The sequence below is a fragment of the Oncorhynchus kisutch genome, linkage group LG14, assembly GCF_002021735.2.
Source record: "Oncorhynchus kisutch isolate 150728-3 linkage group LG14, Okis_V2, whole genome shotgun sequence".
NCBI classification, from domain to species: domain Eukaryota; kingdom Metazoa; phylum Chordata; class Actinopteri; order Salmoniformes; family Salmonidae; genus Oncorhynchus; species Oncorhynchus kisutch.
In genome coordinates, this window is record NC_034187.2 from 50,038,411 (window position 1) to 50,058,796 (window position 20,386).

At 43.4% G+C, this 20,386-nt stretch overlaps 2 protein-coding genes across 7 annotated transcripts; both read left to right on the forward strand.

Moving 5' to 3' along the window:
* The first annotated feature begins 1,050 nt into the window (after nucleotides 1–1,050).
* LOC109903770 (T-cell differentiation antigen CD6) lies at nucleotides 1,051–13,557 on the forward strand. Of its 6 annotated transcripts, none has more exons than XM_031788503.1 (14): nucleotides 1,137–1,335; nucleotides 2,547–2,612; nucleotides 3,211–3,492; nucleotides 3,748–4,065; nucleotides 4,196–4,507; nucleotides 4,660–4,725; nucleotides 4,855–5,001; nucleotides 7,131–7,247; nucleotides 7,424–7,543; nucleotides 7,874–7,948; nucleotides 8,082–8,162; nucleotides 12,752–12,835; nucleotides 13,004–13,096; nucleotides 13,229–13,557. In XM_031788503.1, the coding sequence occupies exons 1-14, from the start codon at nucleotides 1,284–1,286 to the stop codon at nucleotides 13,363–13,365; spliced, it is 1,950 nt and encodes a 649-aa protein (XP_031644363.1). In that variant the 5' UTR covers nucleotides 1,137–1,283; the 3' UTR covers nucleotides 13,366–13,557. The 6 variants fall into 6 exon arrangements, with proteins under 6 accessions (XP_020356288.1, XP_020356291.1, XP_020356290.1 ...); XM_031788502.1 differs by having other exon boundaries at nucleotides 1,139–1,335; nucleotides 13,001–13,096; XM_020500699.2 differs by lacking the exon at nucleotides 8,082–8,162 and having other exon boundaries at nucleotides 1,051–1,335; nucleotides 13,001–13,096.
* A 794-nt stretch (nucleotides 13,558–14,351) lies between these two features.
* LOC109904477 (uncharacterized) lies at nucleotides 14,352–18,483 on the forward strand. Its single transcript, XM_020501710.2, has 7 exons — nucleotides 14,352–14,356; nucleotides 14,460–14,621; nucleotides 14,773–14,872; nucleotides 15,064–15,281; nucleotides 15,929–16,085; nucleotides 16,274–16,497; nucleotides 18,322–18,483. Exons 2-7 carry the CDS (start codon nucleotides 14,481–14,483, stop codon nucleotides 18,481–18,483), a joined length of 1,002 nt encoding a protein of 333 aa, XP_020357299.2. The 5' UTR covers nucleotides 14,352–14,356; nucleotides 14,460–14,480.
* Nucleotides 18,484–20,386: the final 1,903 nt, after the last annotated feature.

Consider the following 20,386-nt stretch of genomic DNA (forward strand, 5'->3'; position numbering starts at 1 on the left):
CTAGATGAACAAGGTGTTTATCTTTCATTTGAGCTATTGGACTTGTTAATAATGTGTGGAGGTTAAATATTTCTAAGAAAATTTTTGCGTTCTGTGCGCCACTGTGTCAGTTGAGCAGTGGGGGATGGTACCCCTAGAGGTACGTGTGGGGCCATGTCGTTTTTAACTAATTATGTGACATCTGAAGGTAATTGGTTGCACCAGATCTTTACATTTTTTTGCATTTTTAAACCAGTAATTTTTTTTCACTTCAACTCACCAATTTGGACTATTTTGTCCATTATATGAAATCCAAATAAAAATCAATTTCAATTACAGGTTGTAATGCAACAACACAGGAAAAACGCCAAGAGAGATGAGTACTTTGCAAGGCACTGTATACCTGTGTTCTCCGTTTGTCTGTTGCTGATCTGGAATATTGACCTCTGCATGCCCTTGTCCTGTCATTTTGCCTGCCCCTGTTCTAGTAATAAACTTTTGTTACTTCGACATTGTCTGCATCTGGGTCTTCGCTGAAACGTGATAATGTGGCCCACCCCGCCTTCAGCCCGACATTATTCTGGAAGTTTTGAGTTTAGGGGGTGTCACAGTATCTATCAATAAAACTACTTTTTCAGTATTTTTTTTTTCCTCTCAACAATCAATGTAATAAATTAGAGGCATTAGAGATGGTTGTATTTCGTTCTACCTCGGGTAAGGGTATAAAAAAAAACTGAAGCCCTTTTTAGACAGTACAGGCTACTTACTGTACTATTGTTGACTACCATGATATACAGTTTTTGAATCATGAATTCTCTACATTAATTTCCCGCCCACATTACATTTCTGATGACAAACAACTATGACTGTTGGCAGGGTCAATCAAATTCTAACCAACTAAATTCAGGTTAATCAAACAAAACAAAAATAATGAATTTAAAATGAGATTTAAAATATTTGACTATGTTCTAATAATGAACTTGGACTGGACTGGTCTTTTAGTGACAGACCCAATCAGGTGTTCTTAGTTTCTTGACATATTTCATATGTTGTGAGTAGGCCTATGTGAGCACACACTAGCTATTTGGTGTTATAGAGGAAATGTGAATTGATGGCCTATGCCAGAGGAACAAGAGAGGAAACCACGCATTGTACAGGCACAGAAAAGAGCGCTCCGGATGACATTTTTCACACAGTTTGGGGTTATGTATGCAGTGATCAGAGCTAGATATCAAGGGAAACTTACATTTTCCTGTTTTCATTGTTTTATTTTCCAATAGTGTGTCTGAATAGACAAATACACTATGAATTTGGTGAAACTCATTTTAATCCTCCAAACGCTTCAATCTTGTCAAGGTAATAGATGCCACTCTACACAATAATTTCTTTATGAACTATTCTCTTTGATTTACTTGTTTAATATTTACAGTAAAAGTAACCTTGATTCTGTCACACCCGATAAGTGAAGATAACATTTGTTTATTCATGTGAAGAGTACTAGACAGATGCTAACCAGTCCACGGCTAAGGATTTGAAACACCTTTTGGATTTTATGTATTACACTTTTTACATAAGGCAAAAAAGGCACACATATTATCTATTTGAATAACAATAGCAGTGAAGGAATTATCTCAGCTCACACATAATGTTCTGATAACCATATGCTTATTCTGTGGGAATTTCAGTACTTCAGCATAACATTTTCTGCAGGTTTCCTCATGGTTCTACTTAAATGTGGTATGTTTGAATAGACTAAAATTAACCACTTTGTATGAGTTAAAAACAACATGGCATGCTCGCTCCATCCTGGTGGCACAGTGGACTAAATTACATGACTAGAGAACAAAAGGTATTTGGTTTGCCACAATAATTTAAAAAAATGTTTGCATGATTAATGACAAAGCAAAATCATTTTGATCTGTGCTGGGAGTTAACCCAAACTAAGCTAGCAGTGTTATTAAAAGTCTTATCAAAATATGTTCTTAGATTAGAACTTTATTTAATTACCTTCAAATGACCTATAATTTTTGTTCTCAGAACTTTAATAAAACCTCAAATCCAACGTTCCCAGAACAGGCTAAATGTACATTTCCGTTCTCAGAATGTTTTAAAAAATGTTTTCCCGGTCATGAAACTCATGTCTTTGTTCTCAAAACCAATGGGAAACCAATAACACATGTTCCCACAACTTCCAAGGAACCAAATGTGCTAGCTGGATAACCCTTATTTTTGTTTTACTTTTAATGTAATAATAAACACTGTACAGCCTACATGGAAAATATAATAAACTACTACCACTAACTACTTTGTACAGTAAGCAGGTGGTTAGGCCACAGGGCTTTATGGCTCAAGTCATCTTACCACATTTCACATGCATCTCACATGCTGGATTAACAACAAAGGATAGTGCTTGGTCAACTGGTTAGTTTGAAAGTCTTCCATGTGGGAAGTCCATGTGGTCAAAGGAGGTCACAATAGCATTGACACTCTAACCAATAAAATAATGGTGCATGTCATTGCTATATCTGTGATCTAAAGGGATGTGCCATTTTTCAACTTTCTTTCAGCATATAAAGATGACTCCTCTCAAACTGGAAAAAATGCATCACAATCAGAGCTTAATAAGTATCAAAGTGAGTTGCTATATTTATTTGTATTTCTGACAAAGCCACACACACTTATACAAAAATATCTCCATTCATTACTGCTGGCTTTTTGAGTTTCACATGTCATATTACTCCATCATTCACAGACACTCTCATGCATCATGACCAGACCACCCCAAATTATCCAGTTCTCAGAGCATTAATAAAGCTTGGTGCAGAGTTTGAAACCACTTGTGCTTGGTTATAAACCCCATTGTGTGCTCTCCGTATGAATGTTTTTGTTCAGTGTCAAAAGAATGTCAAACAGGATGTGGAGGTGGTTAAGGCTTTGCTGCTGTGTTTGAACTTTGCAGGTGCATTCCAACCAAGAGTTTGATAGGCACTAAATTACAGTGCTATGTTGTAAAACTATTTCACCCACTCATCAAGATCTTAAATGTTCCTGCATTCTGCACATCAATACCCATAACGTTTTCTCTCTATAAAGTATGACCATCCATTATGTTACAAATACAGCCTACATATGGAATCATTCAATCCCTCCCCACTCTTATACCATTGCGATTTAATTTAGTGATATCGTTTAATAGTTAGACTTCATTCACTTAAAATGTCTCATTCACAGCTGAGCCCTATATAACTCAACAATCCAATGCATGCTCCTGGAGTCCCAGGATCCTTAGAGATGAGATATGGACTTCAGTCACATTCACTGCAGAGTCCAGAGACCAAGTAGCCCATCAGATCTGTATGGAACTTGGCTGTGGTGGAGTCTACAGTCTTAATGAGACCAGCGCACCACCCAACAGTACCTGCCTCACAAACTGCACCTACCATGAATATCGTCTTCGGAACTGTTCCCATGTTGTGAGGATTAATTGCACAATGGTGTCCGATGTCGTTTGTGGTAAGACACGGTTTGAATAGACAGGCATTTCATCATATGCTCTCATTTCACAAAACACATTTAAAATTATAATAGGATACTTTATATTGTTGATCATACAGTCTGTTATTTTCTACAAATGTACCATATGCATTACATCACATAGTTTTTCAAGCTGAATCACGTGAGTTGCACACTAACCCTAACTCTAGGGGTTGAGTAGAGCAAATCATGTTTATTGAAACTCATATACAGTACTTGTGTCTGTGGTTGTAGAGCATCAGGCTGTGAGGCTGGCTGGTGGCGAGCACCGCTGTGCTGGACGTGTAGAGCTGTGGAGAGAGGGGAAGCAGTGGGGCACGGTGTGTGACGATGAGTGGGACTTGAGGGACGCTGATGTGGTATGTGCCCAGCTTGGCTGTGGGTATGCTTTGAGTGTGACAGGGCAGGGTGGTGCCTTCCCTCAGGGCAAGGATCCCATCTACCTGGATGAACTGAAATGTACTGGCAAAGAGGAAAACCTGTGGCAGTGCCCAGCGTCAGATGAAAGCCATGACTGTGGGCACAAGGAGGATGCTGGGGTGGTATGCTCAGGTAACTGTCACCCTGATGTTTCATACACACTACAAACATTATTAAACCTACTAACAGGCCAGATTGCACCAACTTCTCTTTATTCATCTAAAGATCTTCATGGTCCCTCTTTTCTCTGCCTCCTTTACAGAGCTGAAGGCAGTGAGGCTGACCGGAGGTGTGGACCGCTGTTCTGGTAAAGTGGAGATCCACCGTAATGGATCATGGGGGACAGTGTGTGATACCTGCTGGGGGAAGGAGGAAGCCTCAATGGTGTGTTCCATGTTGGGCTGTGGGGAGCCAGTTCATTTTCTAGCTTTCATACCCCCTTTCACTCACAATGATAGTACCCTGTGGTACTACCAATGCTTTCCAAATCACACAGACCTTTGGCAGTGTAAGGAGTATGCCAACAAGACAATATTGTGCGCTGACTCTAAAGCGGCTGGACTTATTTGTAGTGGTAAGTGAGATTATTTGTGCATTAAATAAATATTTCATTAATGTATACAGTGAGCACAATTTAGGTTTTTCAGAGAGACTCTGACAAACCACTGAAGGACATGTGATACTTGAAGCAGAAACAAATATTTTCTACTGTACTTTTTCTCACAGGATCACATGGACGATATCTTCCAGTTACAACAGAAGCAACTACAACAGTATTAAGCAGGAGGCCAGGTGAAAAAGTTAAACCTGAGTCTGAATTTTAAGATTGACAAAACTATTCAGGCTTTTGAGAATGTAATATATTCAAGATCAAATGTGTGTAAAATTGTATTTTGTTCCTGTATTTTGTTTACTTCCTAGGCCCAGTGACTACAGTCAGTGTTTCAAATGATGGCTTCCCATTCTCCATGTCCCTAGAGCTGCTGGGGTGCATCTCCCTTTCCTTCCTTTTGCTCATGGCTCTGGTCACAAACGCTCTGCTTTGCTGCCACTACAGGAGGAGAGATGGTTGGTCCCAAACTGCCACATACATTCAGTGATCTCCATGCATCATATGTCCATGTATCTGGCAGTTCATACTGTAATATAGCTTTGTAAATGGGTTATTCTACAGAAGTGGTGCAAATTGGGGATTGGAAAAAATATCTAATTTGTATCCTATTTTTCCCAAACCAGCGCACATTTCTTACAACATATGTATGATAGACATATATACAGTACTACTCACACACTTTGTTTGTATTGCATATTTGATATATGTGACCAACTGGCTCGATTCGGTCTTATGTAGCAACAGTTTTTACATTGGATAAAAGTAGAGACTCAGAGCTGGAAAATTATATATCCTACACCACAGTTGAGGAACAATTGGAAAGTAATTCTGCTTTGAAAGTTGATTAACTTGTTACTTCACTTTTGAGAAAATGGCCTTTGAATGTTTTGGTACCTACTGGAGAGCTCTTCTTTGTCTACACCCACATTCAGCGTTGTTCACACCCTCTTAAACTTTAACCCCACCCATCTTTTTAAGGTTTCACATGTGAGGCTATGTACTAAACAACAAAATATTTCAAGACTAAAAGCTCGTTTATACTACGGGTGTGTTCGTAAATTTAATATTGAGTGAAAGGGTGTGCTCTGGGCATTGTCAGAGCACTTTGCTTTCAGAGAGTTCAGAGTGCACACTGGACTCTTTCGCTGAAGAGTAGGGCTGATGCGAGCATTCTGACCTAACAGCAGCAGTCAAGCACCCAAGCTAACTGGGTAATGTTGGCTAGCTTGCTATCTACTTCCAGACACAAATGAGAGAACAACTCACTCTGACTATTTTACTCGCCCTAGCAGAGCTGTTAGGATGTTTTTATGTTATCCATTGGTGACTGCAACTGTGCTGCTGGCAACAATTTAATTACGCTCTTTTGCCAACCTTTACTGACACCGGCCATATTCAATATGTGTTGAGCGTTCGTAAATACGTCAGTTATTCTGCGCTCTGGCACACTCAGACAAAAGTGCTCTGAAAACAGAGTAGATAGCCAGAGTGAATTTACCAGCTACGTCTATCAACAGTTGTTGCAGTGACATCATAAATGTTCTATTGAAATAGTTACTTGCATAGTGGAGTCTTTTGCTTAGACATGTAGCTAGCTAGCTAAATAATGAATCATAATCCCAACTCATAACGTTACTACCCTGCATGAATCTGCAGGTAGCTAACCAACCAGGTTCAATGTTAACTAACTAACATTGGCTATGACTAGCAATGCAAATGGCTCTGAGATACAAATAATATTACTACAGAGATCATACAAGTAACGTTTGCTAGCTAGCCAGCCAGCTAACATTAGCTAGCTACCTAACAGAACACTTTAACTTGAAATGAAAACAACTTTCTGACTAAATTAGAAATGTTTAATATCTGAAAATGTAGCGAGCTAGACTGTCTTACCCGTATGCACGGATGGGCGCTTCTCCCTCTTTGTCACGGATTACATGTTTGCCCTTAGTTTGACAGATATTTTATACAACAGCCTTCTGTGTGTTCTGTTTTCAACTCCGTCTGCATATTTGCGATCAAACGCCAGAATTTTCTCCATCTTCTTAGCTATCCAAACTCTAAGTACACTGATTTCAAAACTCTGTCCTCCAGAAAGTGGAAAGCCACACTTGTGCAGTTCTACTATGTGATATCTTTCAAAAAAGCCATGGTAGAAAGGATTACCTACACATACTGACCAGCTCATTTTATAGACAGAAGCACGCTACATGGCAGACCAGTCCGAACTCCTCTCTTGGCATGTCCAGCCCACTAATTATCTCAGCCAATCATGGCTAGCGGGAAGGCTGCTGACTTTTTCTGGGGCTAAACCAACTAGGCTCATTTAACAATTGTATCCGTATTTACAGAGGCACATGAAAGTTCACATGTTCGAGAAGGCATTTCTGCCCCAAAACGTTTTATATATGTATATATGTATATATATATATATATAGTCCTTTTTTAAATAGTTATTTTGGCGTGGGACTGCAATTTGCATCATTTCTGTAGAATCACCTATATAATCCAATATAGATCATTTTGGATTGGATAGAAGCTGATACTCTAATATTACAGCATGTGTTTTTACTGTCCATAGCTCTCTTAGTCCAGCACCGACATGCTAACCTGCAAACGTCAACTGAGCATGACAACGACTACCGGGACTCTGTGAATCTCATCAAGGTCACAACCAGCAGCCCAACAGAAAATGATGGTTAGTGAATTAGAACATGCCTCTTTGACCCTGTTTTCCTCTGTACAGAGCTACTACTTCATCTAGACCCACATTGCCACATATTATCAAATATGTTTTGATTTGTATAACATTTTTGGTAACTCTCTGTAAAGATAGTGAACATTGTTTCATTTCTCTCTTGTTTTGCTTTGCAGTCCCATCAAATCCCAGATATCAGTGGACCCAGAGTAGTGTGGACAGCACCTCAGTGGATACAGACTATGAGCAGTGTGATCTAAGCACCGAGGCAGCTGTGCATATGACCACCTTTCAGAGTAAACAGTGTATTTTTTTCTCCCAAATCACATTTAATTCTTACACACTTTAACTAAGCATTGCACTTCAGAAGGGCTAATCAAGACTCCAAAATACACAATCATTTTGGACTACACTACTCATATTTGTGTAGCACAGGAGGTTGGTGGGGATGATGGGCTTGTGGTAATGGCTGGAGCGGAATGAGTGGAATGGTATCAAATACATGTCGGCTATGTGTTTGATGCCATTCCATTTGCGCTGGTCCAGCCATTATTATCAGCCGTTATCCTCTCAGCAGCCTCCACTGTTGTGTAGCTAATATATCTTAACTCTCACTTGTAATTCAGATTCTATACGGTACAAACAAGATACCAGGAACCCTTTTATGAGGGTTACAGCTCTGGACAGTCTATCTGAGGAAGGTGAGTCCATATTTAGTGGTGCACTCCAATAACGGTCTCAATGCCTGTCCTACATGACAGACACAAATGCACAACATTTGATAGCAAATAAGTTTTAAATGTGAGTTATTCACCAGCAATGTGACGTCTGTAGCACATGCAGGAGACAACCATACCGTTTTCATAGGAGGCATTGTTGACCAAGATCCAGGATGCAATATAGGGCCCCCAAGTGGTGAGGGTCACTTTTTATTTGTTTTATTTGTTATGTCAATTTTTTGATAGGGGGGTTAAAGGTACATTATACCTGTAGAAAAGGCCCATGGAGTTGGTGGAATAATCCTTTAATTCATTGCCATTTACTCAGCTGGGTCAGGGGTGCTTTAATTAGGTCAGGTGGAAAGGTCCGACAGATCTCAACTCCATAAAAGGAGGAAATTGCCATCACCTGATCTCGCTGCTTTCTCTTCCTTGACTCCATCTGATCCAGAAGTTCTGTGCGTCCATGAATCCACACTACTCAGTAAATATACCACTTTATGGTTAAAGGAATTCCTGCCTCAATCTCAATCTCTGTCACCTGACCCGTGACCACCTGTTTACCTTCACTGTCAGTCATCCTACCTGTCCAGCTAATCTTTCAATGGTCCTTCAAGCTGGATGATGACTGAACAGGTGAAAAGGAAATGGAGGCGGAGAGGGAAGAATTGTCTCCACTGGAAGGAAGAAGAGGGGAGGAGAGAGCAGCTGAAGGAAAGGTCTTGGAACAAAGGAAATATCCAGGAGCTAAGCCTAAAGCAACAAAGGCTTCATCCTCAACCACCAGCAGCACCAGAAGAACCAGGCAAGCACCTGGTTATCTTAAGGATTATGTGGTCGAGTTTCCGACATCAAAGGGCAAGCCCACCAGAGCTCAAAGTGTTGATGGATCAACTATACGTTTCAGCCATCAACCATCCCCTCTGAGCCAAGGACCGGAAACTGCTTTGGAGCAGGAAAGTGGTCTACATGAAGAACCTATGGAGGAGGTAACTCCCACTGAACAGGTCGACCAGCTTCCAGAGGCAGGCTCCGCTCACCCCTTAACTAATGGGAAATCGCCGAAGCACTCTAGACGGAGTGGGAGTTCGACCAGTGGATACCCCTTTGGAAGTGGCCATGGCAGCCGCCATTCACTAGCCCTCAGCGATTACCAGACCGCTGTCCTACAAGAGAGGATGAAACTATTAGCTTTCGAGGAAATTGAGCGTCAGATTGAGGAGGAACGACAGGCTGACGAACGATGTCACCAATTGGATGTGCAGGCCCGTAGAGCTCTACAGGAAATGGAATTCATTGCCAAGGACCTGGCACAGCAGCGACGGCACCGTCAAGCCAGAAGGGAATTGGAGGAGGCACGGATGGTCTCTTCCTTCCTGGAGAGGAACGAACAGGGAGTTGACGTGACCACCCCTCCACATGGACCTGACCTGTCTGCCTTTCTTTCCCAATCTGCCCCTCTGGTACAGCATGGCACACAGTCCCCGGAGGCTCTGGGGTCAACAGCCAACACGGAGCACGGGAGACAGGCCACTCCGCCAACGCCCTCTATGCCAGTGACACAAGTTAGCATTCCTCCATCTGGACAAAGCATCACTCCTTCGCCTTTCCGCCAATTACCAACCAAGGCAAATTGTTCCTTTCGTCCAGGGCCAGGCCAGTCCTCAAACAACAGGTCGGAGGGCTCTCGCCCAATTCCGGCTGCCACAAATGGTGGGTCTGGGACAGTAGGGGACCGGCCCAATGAGGCCACAGTGGGCTCATCAGAAGTCCCGGGTTTATCCTTCACGCAACCAGAAGAGGGAGCCAACATTATAAAACTTCTAGTAGCCTCAGCCTATGGAATTCCCAGACCCAAACTGCCATACTTTGAAGACGGAAAGGAGAGTGAATTTGTCCTTTTGGAAATGGCATTGGAGAGTCAGGAGGGACAGAAAAGGCCAAATCCCACTACCATGGACTTAAATAGTGAGGCCGGGGAGGAACCCGGGAAGAAGACCCCTCTCAAGAGCAAGAACATCAAATTCCAGCCTTACTGCCCATATTGCAATAGTAAGGGGCACTTCTTTGGCTCATGCCCCAGAGTAAAAAAGCTCACTCAAACTCAATTGAAGGCCTGGATCACTTCAGGCGAGCGATGCTACAAGTGTGCCTGCAAATTGAGGAAACCCTGCAACCGCTGTAAAGAAATCCATCTCACCGTGTTGCATGATCTAATTCCCCAAGCACAGAAGGAGCAGAGTATGCTCATGGTAGGAGCTGCAAAGGAGCTGTACCTTGACCAGCAGAACTGGTCTCCAAGGGTCATGTTGAAGGTGGTCAAGGTCACTCTGCAAAGTGAAGGGAGAAGCATTGATACATTCGCCGTTCTAGATGATGGGTCAGAAAGAACAATCATTCTCACGGCGGCCACCCGTCAGCTAACCTGGAGGGGACCTCCGAGACCCTTAATCTCAGAAAGGTGTGACATGATGTTATCCAAATGAAAGTCTCTGCTGTAACCTTTAGCATTTCACCTTCAGGAAACAGGGACGTGGCCTATAACATCACCAATGCCTTCACGGCAGATGGCTTGAATCTCGCAGAGACATGCACGGGAGCATCCAGACAGTGACCCAGAAGTATTGGATTCAGTGGAAAATGCCTTCTATGTGGATAACTGCTTACAGAGCATCCCATCCACGGCTGAAGCGAAAGCACTCCTTGATAAAGTATGGAATCTCCTGTCCAAAGGGGGATTTGAGGTCCGACAGTGGGCTAGTAACCTAGCGGAAGTTATCCAGCACCTCCCGCCACAAGCTAGGTCCAGTAGCAGTGAACTATGGCTAACGCAGTCTGGTGCTAACCCGGAAGAGCCCACTCTAGGACTGAGATGGAGCTGCATACCGGATACCCTGGGGTATAAGCACCGCTCATCCCCGAGTACCGAAACCCCCACTCTGCGCACCATCTAACGGACCCTGGCCAGTCAATACGACCCCCTTGGGTATATCCTGCCATACACAACACGGGCCAAAGTCTTAGTCCAGGACCTGTGGCAGACCAAGAGGGACTGGGATGAACCAATCCACCCGGCTGACCTAGTGGAATGATGGATCTGTTGGGAAACGGAGTTAACGGAGCTCTCTGATGTCCAAATGCCAAGATGTTATGTACCATCCTGTGCTGACCAACTGGGATCATGCCTGGAACTGCATGTGTTCTGTGACGCTTCGGAGCGAGCTTATGGGGCGGTTTCCTATGGAGGATAAGGCAGGCCACACCCATGTTTCCTTTGTCATGGCCAGGTCCAGGGTCGCACCCAAGAAGCAGTTGTCAATGCCTAGGCTGGAACTCAGTGCTGCCCTTTCCGGAGCTCAGTTTGCCTCTACTTTGCGAGCCAAGCTCACCTTGCCAATCCAAAGGGTCATCTACTGGAGTGATTCGACCACTGTATTGACCTGGCTCAAGTCGGAGTCCTGCAGTTATAAGGTGTTCGTCGGAACTCGCATTCCGATAATCCAAGACCTAACAGAAGTCCAGGACTGGAGGTATGTTGATAGCATAAACAATCCTGCTGATGACATTACTAGAGGTAATACCTTTCAGGAACTGGCTCAACCCCATCGCTGGAGCTTGGGACTACCATTCTTGTCCCAACCAGAGAACGAGTGGCCGTCATTCAGGATTTACCTACCAAGTCTACAGCACAGAGGGAAATGGCGGAGAGAAATGGCCAGCCTGGAAACTGGCCAAGTAGTAATGATGGTGGACCCTCAGCTGCCTCGAGCCTCCTGGCCGGTGGGCCGTATTACTAAGACCATGCCTGGGACCGATGGTCGTGTTAGATCAGTGGAGATCCAGGTGAAGAACCGGACATATATCCGGCCAGTTGCCCGACTAATTCCTCTCCCTGAGATGACAGAGGACGGGGAGCAATGAGCCTTTTTTAAGGAGTGTGGAATTTAACACATTTCCGGGGTGGCTGTAGAAAAGGCCCATGGAGTTGGTGGAATAATCCTTTAATTCACTGCCATTTACTCAGCTGGGCCAGGGGCACTTTAATTAGGTCAGGTGGAAAGGTCCGACAGATCTCAACTCCATAAAAGGAGGAAATTGCCATTGCCTGATCTCGCAGCTTTCTCTTCCTTGACTCCATCTGATCCAGAAGTTCTGTGCATCCATGAATCCACACTACTCAGTAAATATACCACTTTATGGTTAAAGGAATTCCTGCCTCAATCTCATCCATTCCTCTGTCACCTGACACGTGACCACCTGTTCACCTTCACTGTCAGTCATCCTACCTGTCCAGCTACCCACACAGATTCCACTAATCTTTCAATACCATTCAATGTTTAAGTTTATTAAACATGTACAAGTAGGCTGCTAACCAAAATCAAAATAACAGTAAGAAATTCATAGAGTTTAAGGAATAATAAATTCAGTATAAAAATGAATAATGGGCTTATACCCCCAACCTCACATCCCATCCCATTCCCCCAAACCCACCCAGCCAACATGTCTCCATCCAATCCCCCCCCCTACTCCTGGAAACCATGTTTCCCACCCCTTCCTTCTCCCCTAGCAACTAGGGTTGCTCGTCAGTCACCTTCCCAGAGGGTCACCTTTTGAACTCAAGAATCAACAATTCAGTGAAAAGCATGAGACAATGTACCTCCCCCCCAGACTGATACGTCCTCCTCAGACAGATACCTCCTCCCCAGACTGATACCTCCTCCCCAGACTGATACATCCTCCCCAGACTGATACCTATATGATGATTTGTGTTTACTTCTCCTGCAGTGGACTCCTTTGATTCTTCCAGCACCTCCTCCGAGGAATGCTATGAAAACACAGGCAAAGATGTAGAGAATCTAGTGACATCAGGTATGTCCCTGACTTTTTCCTAACTTTATGGGACCTGACCTGGAAAAATGCCAGTCCCTATGGATGCAATAGGAGCAGACAGCACTGCAAACAAGTCACTGTGCTAATGTTTCAATTGCTTAGTTAATTTTCTATTCAAGCTGTACCTTTATTTTTCTCTCCCAGAAGGAATAGATCCATGGCAACCTCCAGTTACCCACAATGCAAATAACCACCTGATACCTTCAAGGAACCCTGATCAAACCCATTCACATGACCAGGGTAACAAGCTGTTCTTTCTTCTCATCTCTTCTCTTATCTCTTTTCTCCTCTTCTCTATTTTGACAATAAGGGATTTGGGATGTTACTCTATTTTCTGACACTGTATTCTGTTTTTCATGGTTTGTCACCCAGGAGTGGCTGATGGGAACAGTGGTGATTATGAGGAGGAGGGCCACCTGAACTCTCCTGACCCCAACCAATCCTCCTCAGAGGGTGACTATGATGACATCGCTAACTACCTGGACTCAAACCTAGAGCAAGGCTACTGAATGAGCTGGAAGGACCTACGTTTTACTGTATATGTCAATGTTTCTGTTAATATAAAAGAGTGGCTAGCTAATTGTTTGCAATGTTTGAAATGATGTATTAATGTATAGTATACATACAGTATGTAGGTATATTATGTATGTTTTGTATTTTGTGTTTTTAGGTGTGATAATAAAAATGTAATATTTGTTTAATATGCAGTTATGATATTTGTGCAGTTGGTAACATACAATGATTACCGATGGAGCCTACAGAGGAAACCCTCACAGCAGGGATCATCAACTAGAAACCTTGCTTACATTTCTACACAATCACATATAACTCTCTATTATGTGTGGGAGTACTTTGGAATAAATTTCCTAAATTATGATCACAGTATTTACAGTCTTTAATCAGAAAAGTTAGGGGGGGGCTCCCGAGTAGCGTAGCGATCTAAGGCACTGCATCACAGTGCCAGAGGCGTTACTACAGACCCGGGTTCATTCCCTTACAGATAATTATTTGTGTGATGTACAGAGATGAGGTATTCACTCAAAAGTCATGTTAAACACTGTTAGTGCACCCACTCCCACTCCCTCTCTAAGGATGACTTTGTCAACCTTTTTAAAAAGAAGGATGACAACATCCGCTTCACATTCACTCAGCCTATTAAGTCCACTGGTCTCACTCACACATCGCACACCCTTTTTGCCCTCAGAACAGCCTGAATTTGTCGGAGCATGGACTCAACAAGGAGTAGAAAGCGTTCCACAGGGATGCTGGCCCATGTTGACTCCAACGCTTCCCAGTGTACTGGCTAAAAGATTATTGTAGCTCCAGGAGCTCCAGGAGCCAAGATGATTTGGATGGACTCTGTCATTCCTGTAGAGTATCTTCTGTTTCCCGAAGGTGTCAAAGTTATCTATAAAATTGACTTCCAGACATCCAAACCGTCCCAGAACAGCCCACTGGAGCCCGAAAGCAAGGAGCGCCAACTTCCGGAGAAGAGCTGAGGTAGCCATATTTCAGTTTCACTACAACATGACAGGATGGCGCTAAACAAAATGTGCGTTTGTTGACAGTTTTGTTTAATTCATATTTCTATTTCCTGAGACAGGCTGTTGCTTCAGGATACAAAATGACAGCAGTCGTCTTTAGTCCTAGCAAGAAGGTCATGAATGTGGATGAGGTCCAAAGAAAGGGCTATGCAATAGCCAACACTCCCACACGGCTGGTGTTAAGAAGCCCTCATAATGCAGAGGAGATATACCTCCAGAATGTAAGCTGACTTTCTCCACATCCTCCATGAAATGGGTCATGTTCAGTAGAGCAAACATTTGGAAATGGTGGCCCTACCTGAACTCTGCAACATATTGTTAATACGGTTTGCCCTACTGAACACGGCCCTGGTGTGGTTGCCCCCTGAACAGGTAGCTGGGGTTCCGATGCGGGTGCTCTCAACCTCAACCTTCTTTGAGCAGAAGTGGCTGGTTACTCGAATAGATGCCACGGCTTTTTGTCCAACACCAGGTTGAGTGTGAAATAATTTAAGATCCTTTAAACCCAGTTCTTAATTGGCTCTAGACAAGACTTTCATTTGTGTTATGTAGTGTTCAGTTGGGAAATGTTTTGGGGTGAACTTTTTCCAAATAATGGCACATTTGTTTTCAGTTGCAAAATGTTCTGTTATGATGTGCACTTGGCTTCTTGTTTCACTGCAGAGGCAGTGGCCTTTACTCCAGAAGTGATCACCTGGTACATGCCCAAACATCACCCACTTTTCTCCTCTGATGCCTTCACCATGTTGGAGGTGTACATGGGAATTGACGCTAAGAGGCTGGACACTGAGGAAATGGCTGCCAGAAACTACTCGGTTTTAGTCACAGAGGCTCATATTATTGTTGAAATTCCAGTGGGGGCGGTTGGCGGCTACTTCAAGGTCTGGATGAGTAAAATGTTCCTGTTTCATTTCTAAATCTAATTTGTAGAGCCTTTTTTACTGCAGCAGTTGTCAGTGCTTTGCAGTAACCCTTTGCCATCTCTCATGGGTAAACTCCTAGAAATGTCTTGTGTAAAATGTTTCTTATTGAGCAATTATTTGCTTAATCAGGCTAATATACAATGGATTGCAAAATTGTGTGAATGTTGCATAAAATGACACTTAAACATACTCTACAGCTTGTCTTTGCAGTTTGTCCTTTAGCCGCTGTGGATATTTGAGACCAAATATCCACACTAAAGTATTGTTTACCTGACTTTTTAGGGAGCCGGTAGCTTTGCCACTGTCAACTGAATGCAAGCAACACTCGGCTGCTGTTTACATATTGTGCAAGTGTTTACTTTGCGTGTCAGTTGTTTTGAAAATGCACACCGCCAGAAATGCAAGTTGACAACCATATACCTACCAGCACTCTAAAGTCTGGTAAACAATACTTTCCTTTTGATATTTTGTCTGAAATTACGAGCGGCTAAAAGACAAAAGGTAGAATAATTGTATTTAACTTTCTGGCTTATATGGAACATTGACCTGTTTTTGCACTCCAATTGTGTATTTCAGCCTGACTGCATCACTCGTCTCCCTTACAGAGCCATATTCAGGATGACCAGTACTTTGTCACTTACACCATTGAGTCCATGCTTGAGTTTCTGTGGATCGAGGAGGTCGCACATGAGGACATCAGCTACAAAGTCCTCTTCCCTATCACAACACCTCCGATGGCCAGGCCTCCACAAGTTCGCAACTGTGAGTCTGGTTTAGTTAAATAGTGCCTATGGTAATTTGGGATGCCTGGGTTGTTCATTAGGCACAAAACAGAAGAAAATGTACTGAAACGGGGAGGCAATACCCGGACTTATCCAATAACAAATGTCCATTTTCAACTTCCATTGTACCGCATTGCACAATGTTTTCCTTTGTTTGCCATTGAACAGACACACCCTTAGACACAGTTCCTGAGCAGGCAGTGTTTGTGCTTGAGTTGGGGACCTTCAACCTTGATGTGGAGCTGCTGAACATCACCTTTCCCACCACGGTGCTAACTGTTGTAGAGTGCAACGCCAGAGGCTTCAATGTTCAGGAGCAGAGATCCCCGGACAACACCTTGAAGACCTTCAGGATGGAGGTGCCCTTCTCATACCCGGTTGTCTTTAAAGAGGTGTGCTTCTGTTAAATGCAAAGCCACACGCAGTGATTTGTACATGCCTAATAAGTGGGCCACCAACAAAATATAAATAATGGCACAAATGTACTTTGTATCCCTCATTTACTCAAGTGTTTCCATTATTTTGGCAGTTGTATGCATTCACTTGCCAATAGTGCTTGATTTAGAGGAATGAGGGCAACATTACTTTAAGTACACTGCTCAAAAAATTAAAGGGAACACTTAAATAACACAATGTAACTCCAAGTCAATCACACTTCTGTGAAATCAAACTGTCCACTTAGGAAGCAACACTGATGGACAATAAATTCCACATGCTGTTGTGCAATTGGAATAGACAACAGGTGGAAATTATAGGCAATTAGCAAGACACCCCCAATAAAGGACTGGTTCTGCAGGTGGTGACTACAGACCACTTCTCAGTTCCTATGCTTCCTGGCTGATGTTTTGGTCACTTTTGAATGCTGGCGGTGCTTTCACTCTAGTGGTAGCATGAGACGGAGTCTACAACCCACACAAGTGGCTCAGGTAGTGCAGCTCATCCAGGATGGCACATCAATGCAAGCTGTGGCAAGAAGGTTTGCTGTGTCAGCGCAGTGTCCAGAGCATGGAGGCGCTACCAGGAGACAGGCAGGTACATCAGGAGACGTGGAGCAGGCCGTAGGAGGGCAACAACCCAGCAGCAGGACCGCTACCTCGGCCTTTGTGCAAGGAGCAGCAGGAGGAGCACTGCCAGAGCCCTGCAAAATGACCTCCAGCAGGCCACAAATGTGCATGTGTCTGCTCAAACGGTCAGAAACAGACTCCATGAAGGTGGTATGAGGGCCTGACGTCCACAGGTGGGGGTTGTGCTTTACAGCCCAACACCGTGCAGGACGTTTGGCATTTGCCAGAGAACACCAAGATTGGCAAATTCGCCACTGGTGCCCTGTGCTCTTCACAGATGAAAGCAGGTTCACACTGAGCACATGTGACAGTCTGGAGACGCCGTGGAGAACGTTCTGCTGCCTGCAACATCCTCCAGCATGACCGGTTTGGCGGTGGGTCAGTCATGGTGTGGGGTGGCATTTCTTTGGGGGGCGCACAGCCCTCCATGTGCTCGCCAGAGGTAGCCTGACTGCCATTAGGTACCGAGATGAGATCCTCAGGCCCCTTGTGAGACCATATGCAATGCTAGACCTCATGTGTCTGGAAGAGGAAGGCATTGATGCTATGGACTGGCCCGCCCATTCCCCAGACCTGAATCCAATTGAGCACATCTGGGACATCATGTCTCGCTCCATCCACCAACGTGGCGTTGCACAACAGACTGTCCAGGAGTTGGCGGATGCTTTAGTCTGGGAGGAGATCCCTCAGGAGACCATCCGCCACTTCATCAGGAGCATGCCCAGGCGTTGTGGTGAGGTCATACAGGCACCTGGACGCCACACACACTACTGAGCCTCATTTTGACTTGTTTTAAGGACATTATATCAAAGTTGGATCAGCCTGAAGTGTGGTTTTCCACTTTAATTTTGAGTGATTCCAAATCCAGACCTCCATGGGTTGATAAATTTGATTTCCATTGATAATTTTTGTGTGATTTTTTTTTGTCAGCACATTCAACTATGTAAAAAAAAGTATTTAATAAGAATATTTCATTCATTCAGATCTAGGATGTGTTATTTTAGTGTTCCCTTAATTTTTTTGAGCAGTGTATATAGTTTGTTTTAATAGTCCCCATATGTACTTAGTTGTCAGTTGATGTTGAATAAGGTTCTGTTACAACAATGCTATCAATTGACCAATGCTTTTAACTTCACTACCTTCACTCTTCAGCTGATCTACGGCCTGGTCATCTTTCCAGAGTACGCTCCTTTCTCTCACTCTGCCGTTGTGGACGCTGTACTGCTGGACATTGGTATGTCTCTGGACTACGCCAAACTACTGTTGAATGGTTTCCTCTCGTTAATGATTGCTCTGAAAGGAAATTGGCAGTGAAAGCCCAACTAGCCATACAGTAGGTTTTTCCTATGCGGTCTCTCTGCAAAGAAAATGTTAAGCTTTAGAGTATTTGGAACCAGTTGTCCTGTTCCTGATTTGCCAGGATCGTGTTTATTCAGGCCCACCATTGCAAAACAAGGGTTTTTTCTTGGACAAGTTCAAGTAGTACCTCCCTGTTTTTTGTGCTTAAACCTCTTGGAACTCTGGGGGCGGTATTTCATTTTTGGATAAAAAACGTTCACGTTTTAAACGGGAAATTTTGTCACGACAAGATGCTCGACTATGCATATAATTGACAGCTTTGGATAGAAAACACTCTAACGTTTCCAAAACTACAAAGATATTGTCTGTGAGTGCAACAGAACTGATGTTACAGGCGAAACCCAGATAAAAATCCAATCAGGAAGTGCCCCATATTTTGAAAGCGCTGCATGCCAAAGACTCCTTACATGGCTGTGAATGGGCTACGAATGAGCTTACGCTTTCTTTGTATTCCCCAAGGTGTCTACAGCATTGTGGCGTCTTTTTACGCATTTATGTTGAAGAATAGCCGTAAGGAGAAAGTGGTCACATGATGACTCCTGCAGAATATAGTTGTTGAAATGAAGCTAACTGACCATCTATGTATAGATTACCAATTGTTGTGAGCCCCTTCTCCCTCCACTGTGAAAACACCACGTCATCCAATGCGGGCTGGAAAGCATGATTCAGGCAAATCGGGCTGTCAATGTATACAGTGGGTATGTTAAGAAAATACCTCATCTGTTTCCAGATCCTAAGCGTATGACAAATGACTGGGTTAGAGTCATAAGTGGATTTTTTCACATATGATGGGCTATTAACAAGTGCAGGGAGTGAGGAACGTTGACAGGAGGCCTGCTCAATCAAAAGCCATGCCGGCATATCCTTCTGTCTCATTGCAGGTAAACTTTCCCTCCAGAAAGACACAATGTTCAGATTAGCAGCCCAATAATACAGTTTAAAGTGAGGAAGGCCAAAGCCCCCCTCTATTTTGTACTTGCATAAATGCTTCTTTGAAATTCTGGCTGCCTTGTTATCCCATAAAAATGGAGTTTTACTATAGTTTTACTATTGAATCCAGTTTCTTAAAATAGCTTTGTGGTATGAAATTGGGTAGACGTTGGAAGAGGTAAAGAAACCTGGGTAGGACAACCATTTTAATAGCATTTATACGACCAACCAAGGAGATAGGCAGAGTTTTCCAAAAATCTATATTTTGTTTAAGCTGATATATTTTCATGTCCCAATTCGCTTTCAATAGCTGATCAAGGTCTATTGTCACTACAATGCCAAGGCTTGTGAACTTGTCCCTCACTGTTCTAAACGGGGTAGATTGCAGAAATTGCATATCCACAGGCCATGATATTGCCATCAACTCACTTTTTTGCCAGTTTATCTTGTAGCCAGAGAAGGAGCCAAATGTGTTTATCAAGTTAAGTAAGGGTGGAATAGAAGTTTTAGGCTTGGACAAAAACAAAAGAACATCGTCTGCATATAGGGAAATTTTGTGCAGTGTGTCCTTTATTTTAACAGAAGCTATATCGGCACATGCCCGAATGCGAGTAGCAAGGGGTTCCATGGCTATAGCGAAGAGGCAGGCGAAATAGGGCACCCCTGTCGGCACCCCTTGAACTAGCTATTCAGCAAGGGGTGCCGACAGGGGTGCGACATTTCTTGATTGGTTACCACGGACGCCATTGGGTGTGCATAAATAATTCTTATCCAATTAATAAATTCCTTTCCGAACCCGAAGTGCTCTAGAACCGACATCATATACTTCCACTCAATCCGGTCAAACGCCTTCTCTGCATCAAGAGCTATTACCACTGCCTCAACCTTATGATCGTGATACATTATGTTGAAAAGACGTCTCAAATTG

What these genes read in the sequence shown, in the direction of transcription:
- LOC109904477 (XM_020501710.2), top strand. Translation starts at nt 14,481, where the DNA reads ATGACAGCAGTCGTCTTTAGTCCTAGCAAGAAGGTCATGAATGTGGAT. An exon ending in CGGTTGGCGGCTACTTCAAG is followed by an intron (nt 15,282 to 15,928) that starts GTCTGGATGAGT and finishes TCTCCCTTACAG; the next exon opens with AGCCATATTCAGGATGACCA. An exon ending in GCCTCCACAAGTTCGCAACT is followed by an intron (nt 16,086 to 16,273) that starts GTGAGTCTGGTT and finishes GCCATTGAACAG; the next exon opens with ACACACCCTTAGACACAGTT.
- LOC109903770 (XM_031788502.1), top strand. Translation starts at nt 1,284, where the DNA reads ATGAATTTGGTGAAACTCATTTTAATCCTCCAAACGCTTCAATCTTGT. An exon ending in AGAGCTTAATAAGTATCAAA is followed by an intron (nt 2,613 to 3,210) that starts GTGAGTTGCTAT and finishes TCTCATTCACAG; the next exon opens with CTGAGCCCTATATAACTCAA. An exon ending in CAGCCCAACAGAAAATGATG is followed by an intron (nt 7,248 to 7,423) that starts GTTAGTGAATTA and finishes TTTGCTTTGCAG; the next exon opens with TCCCATCAAATCCCAGATAT.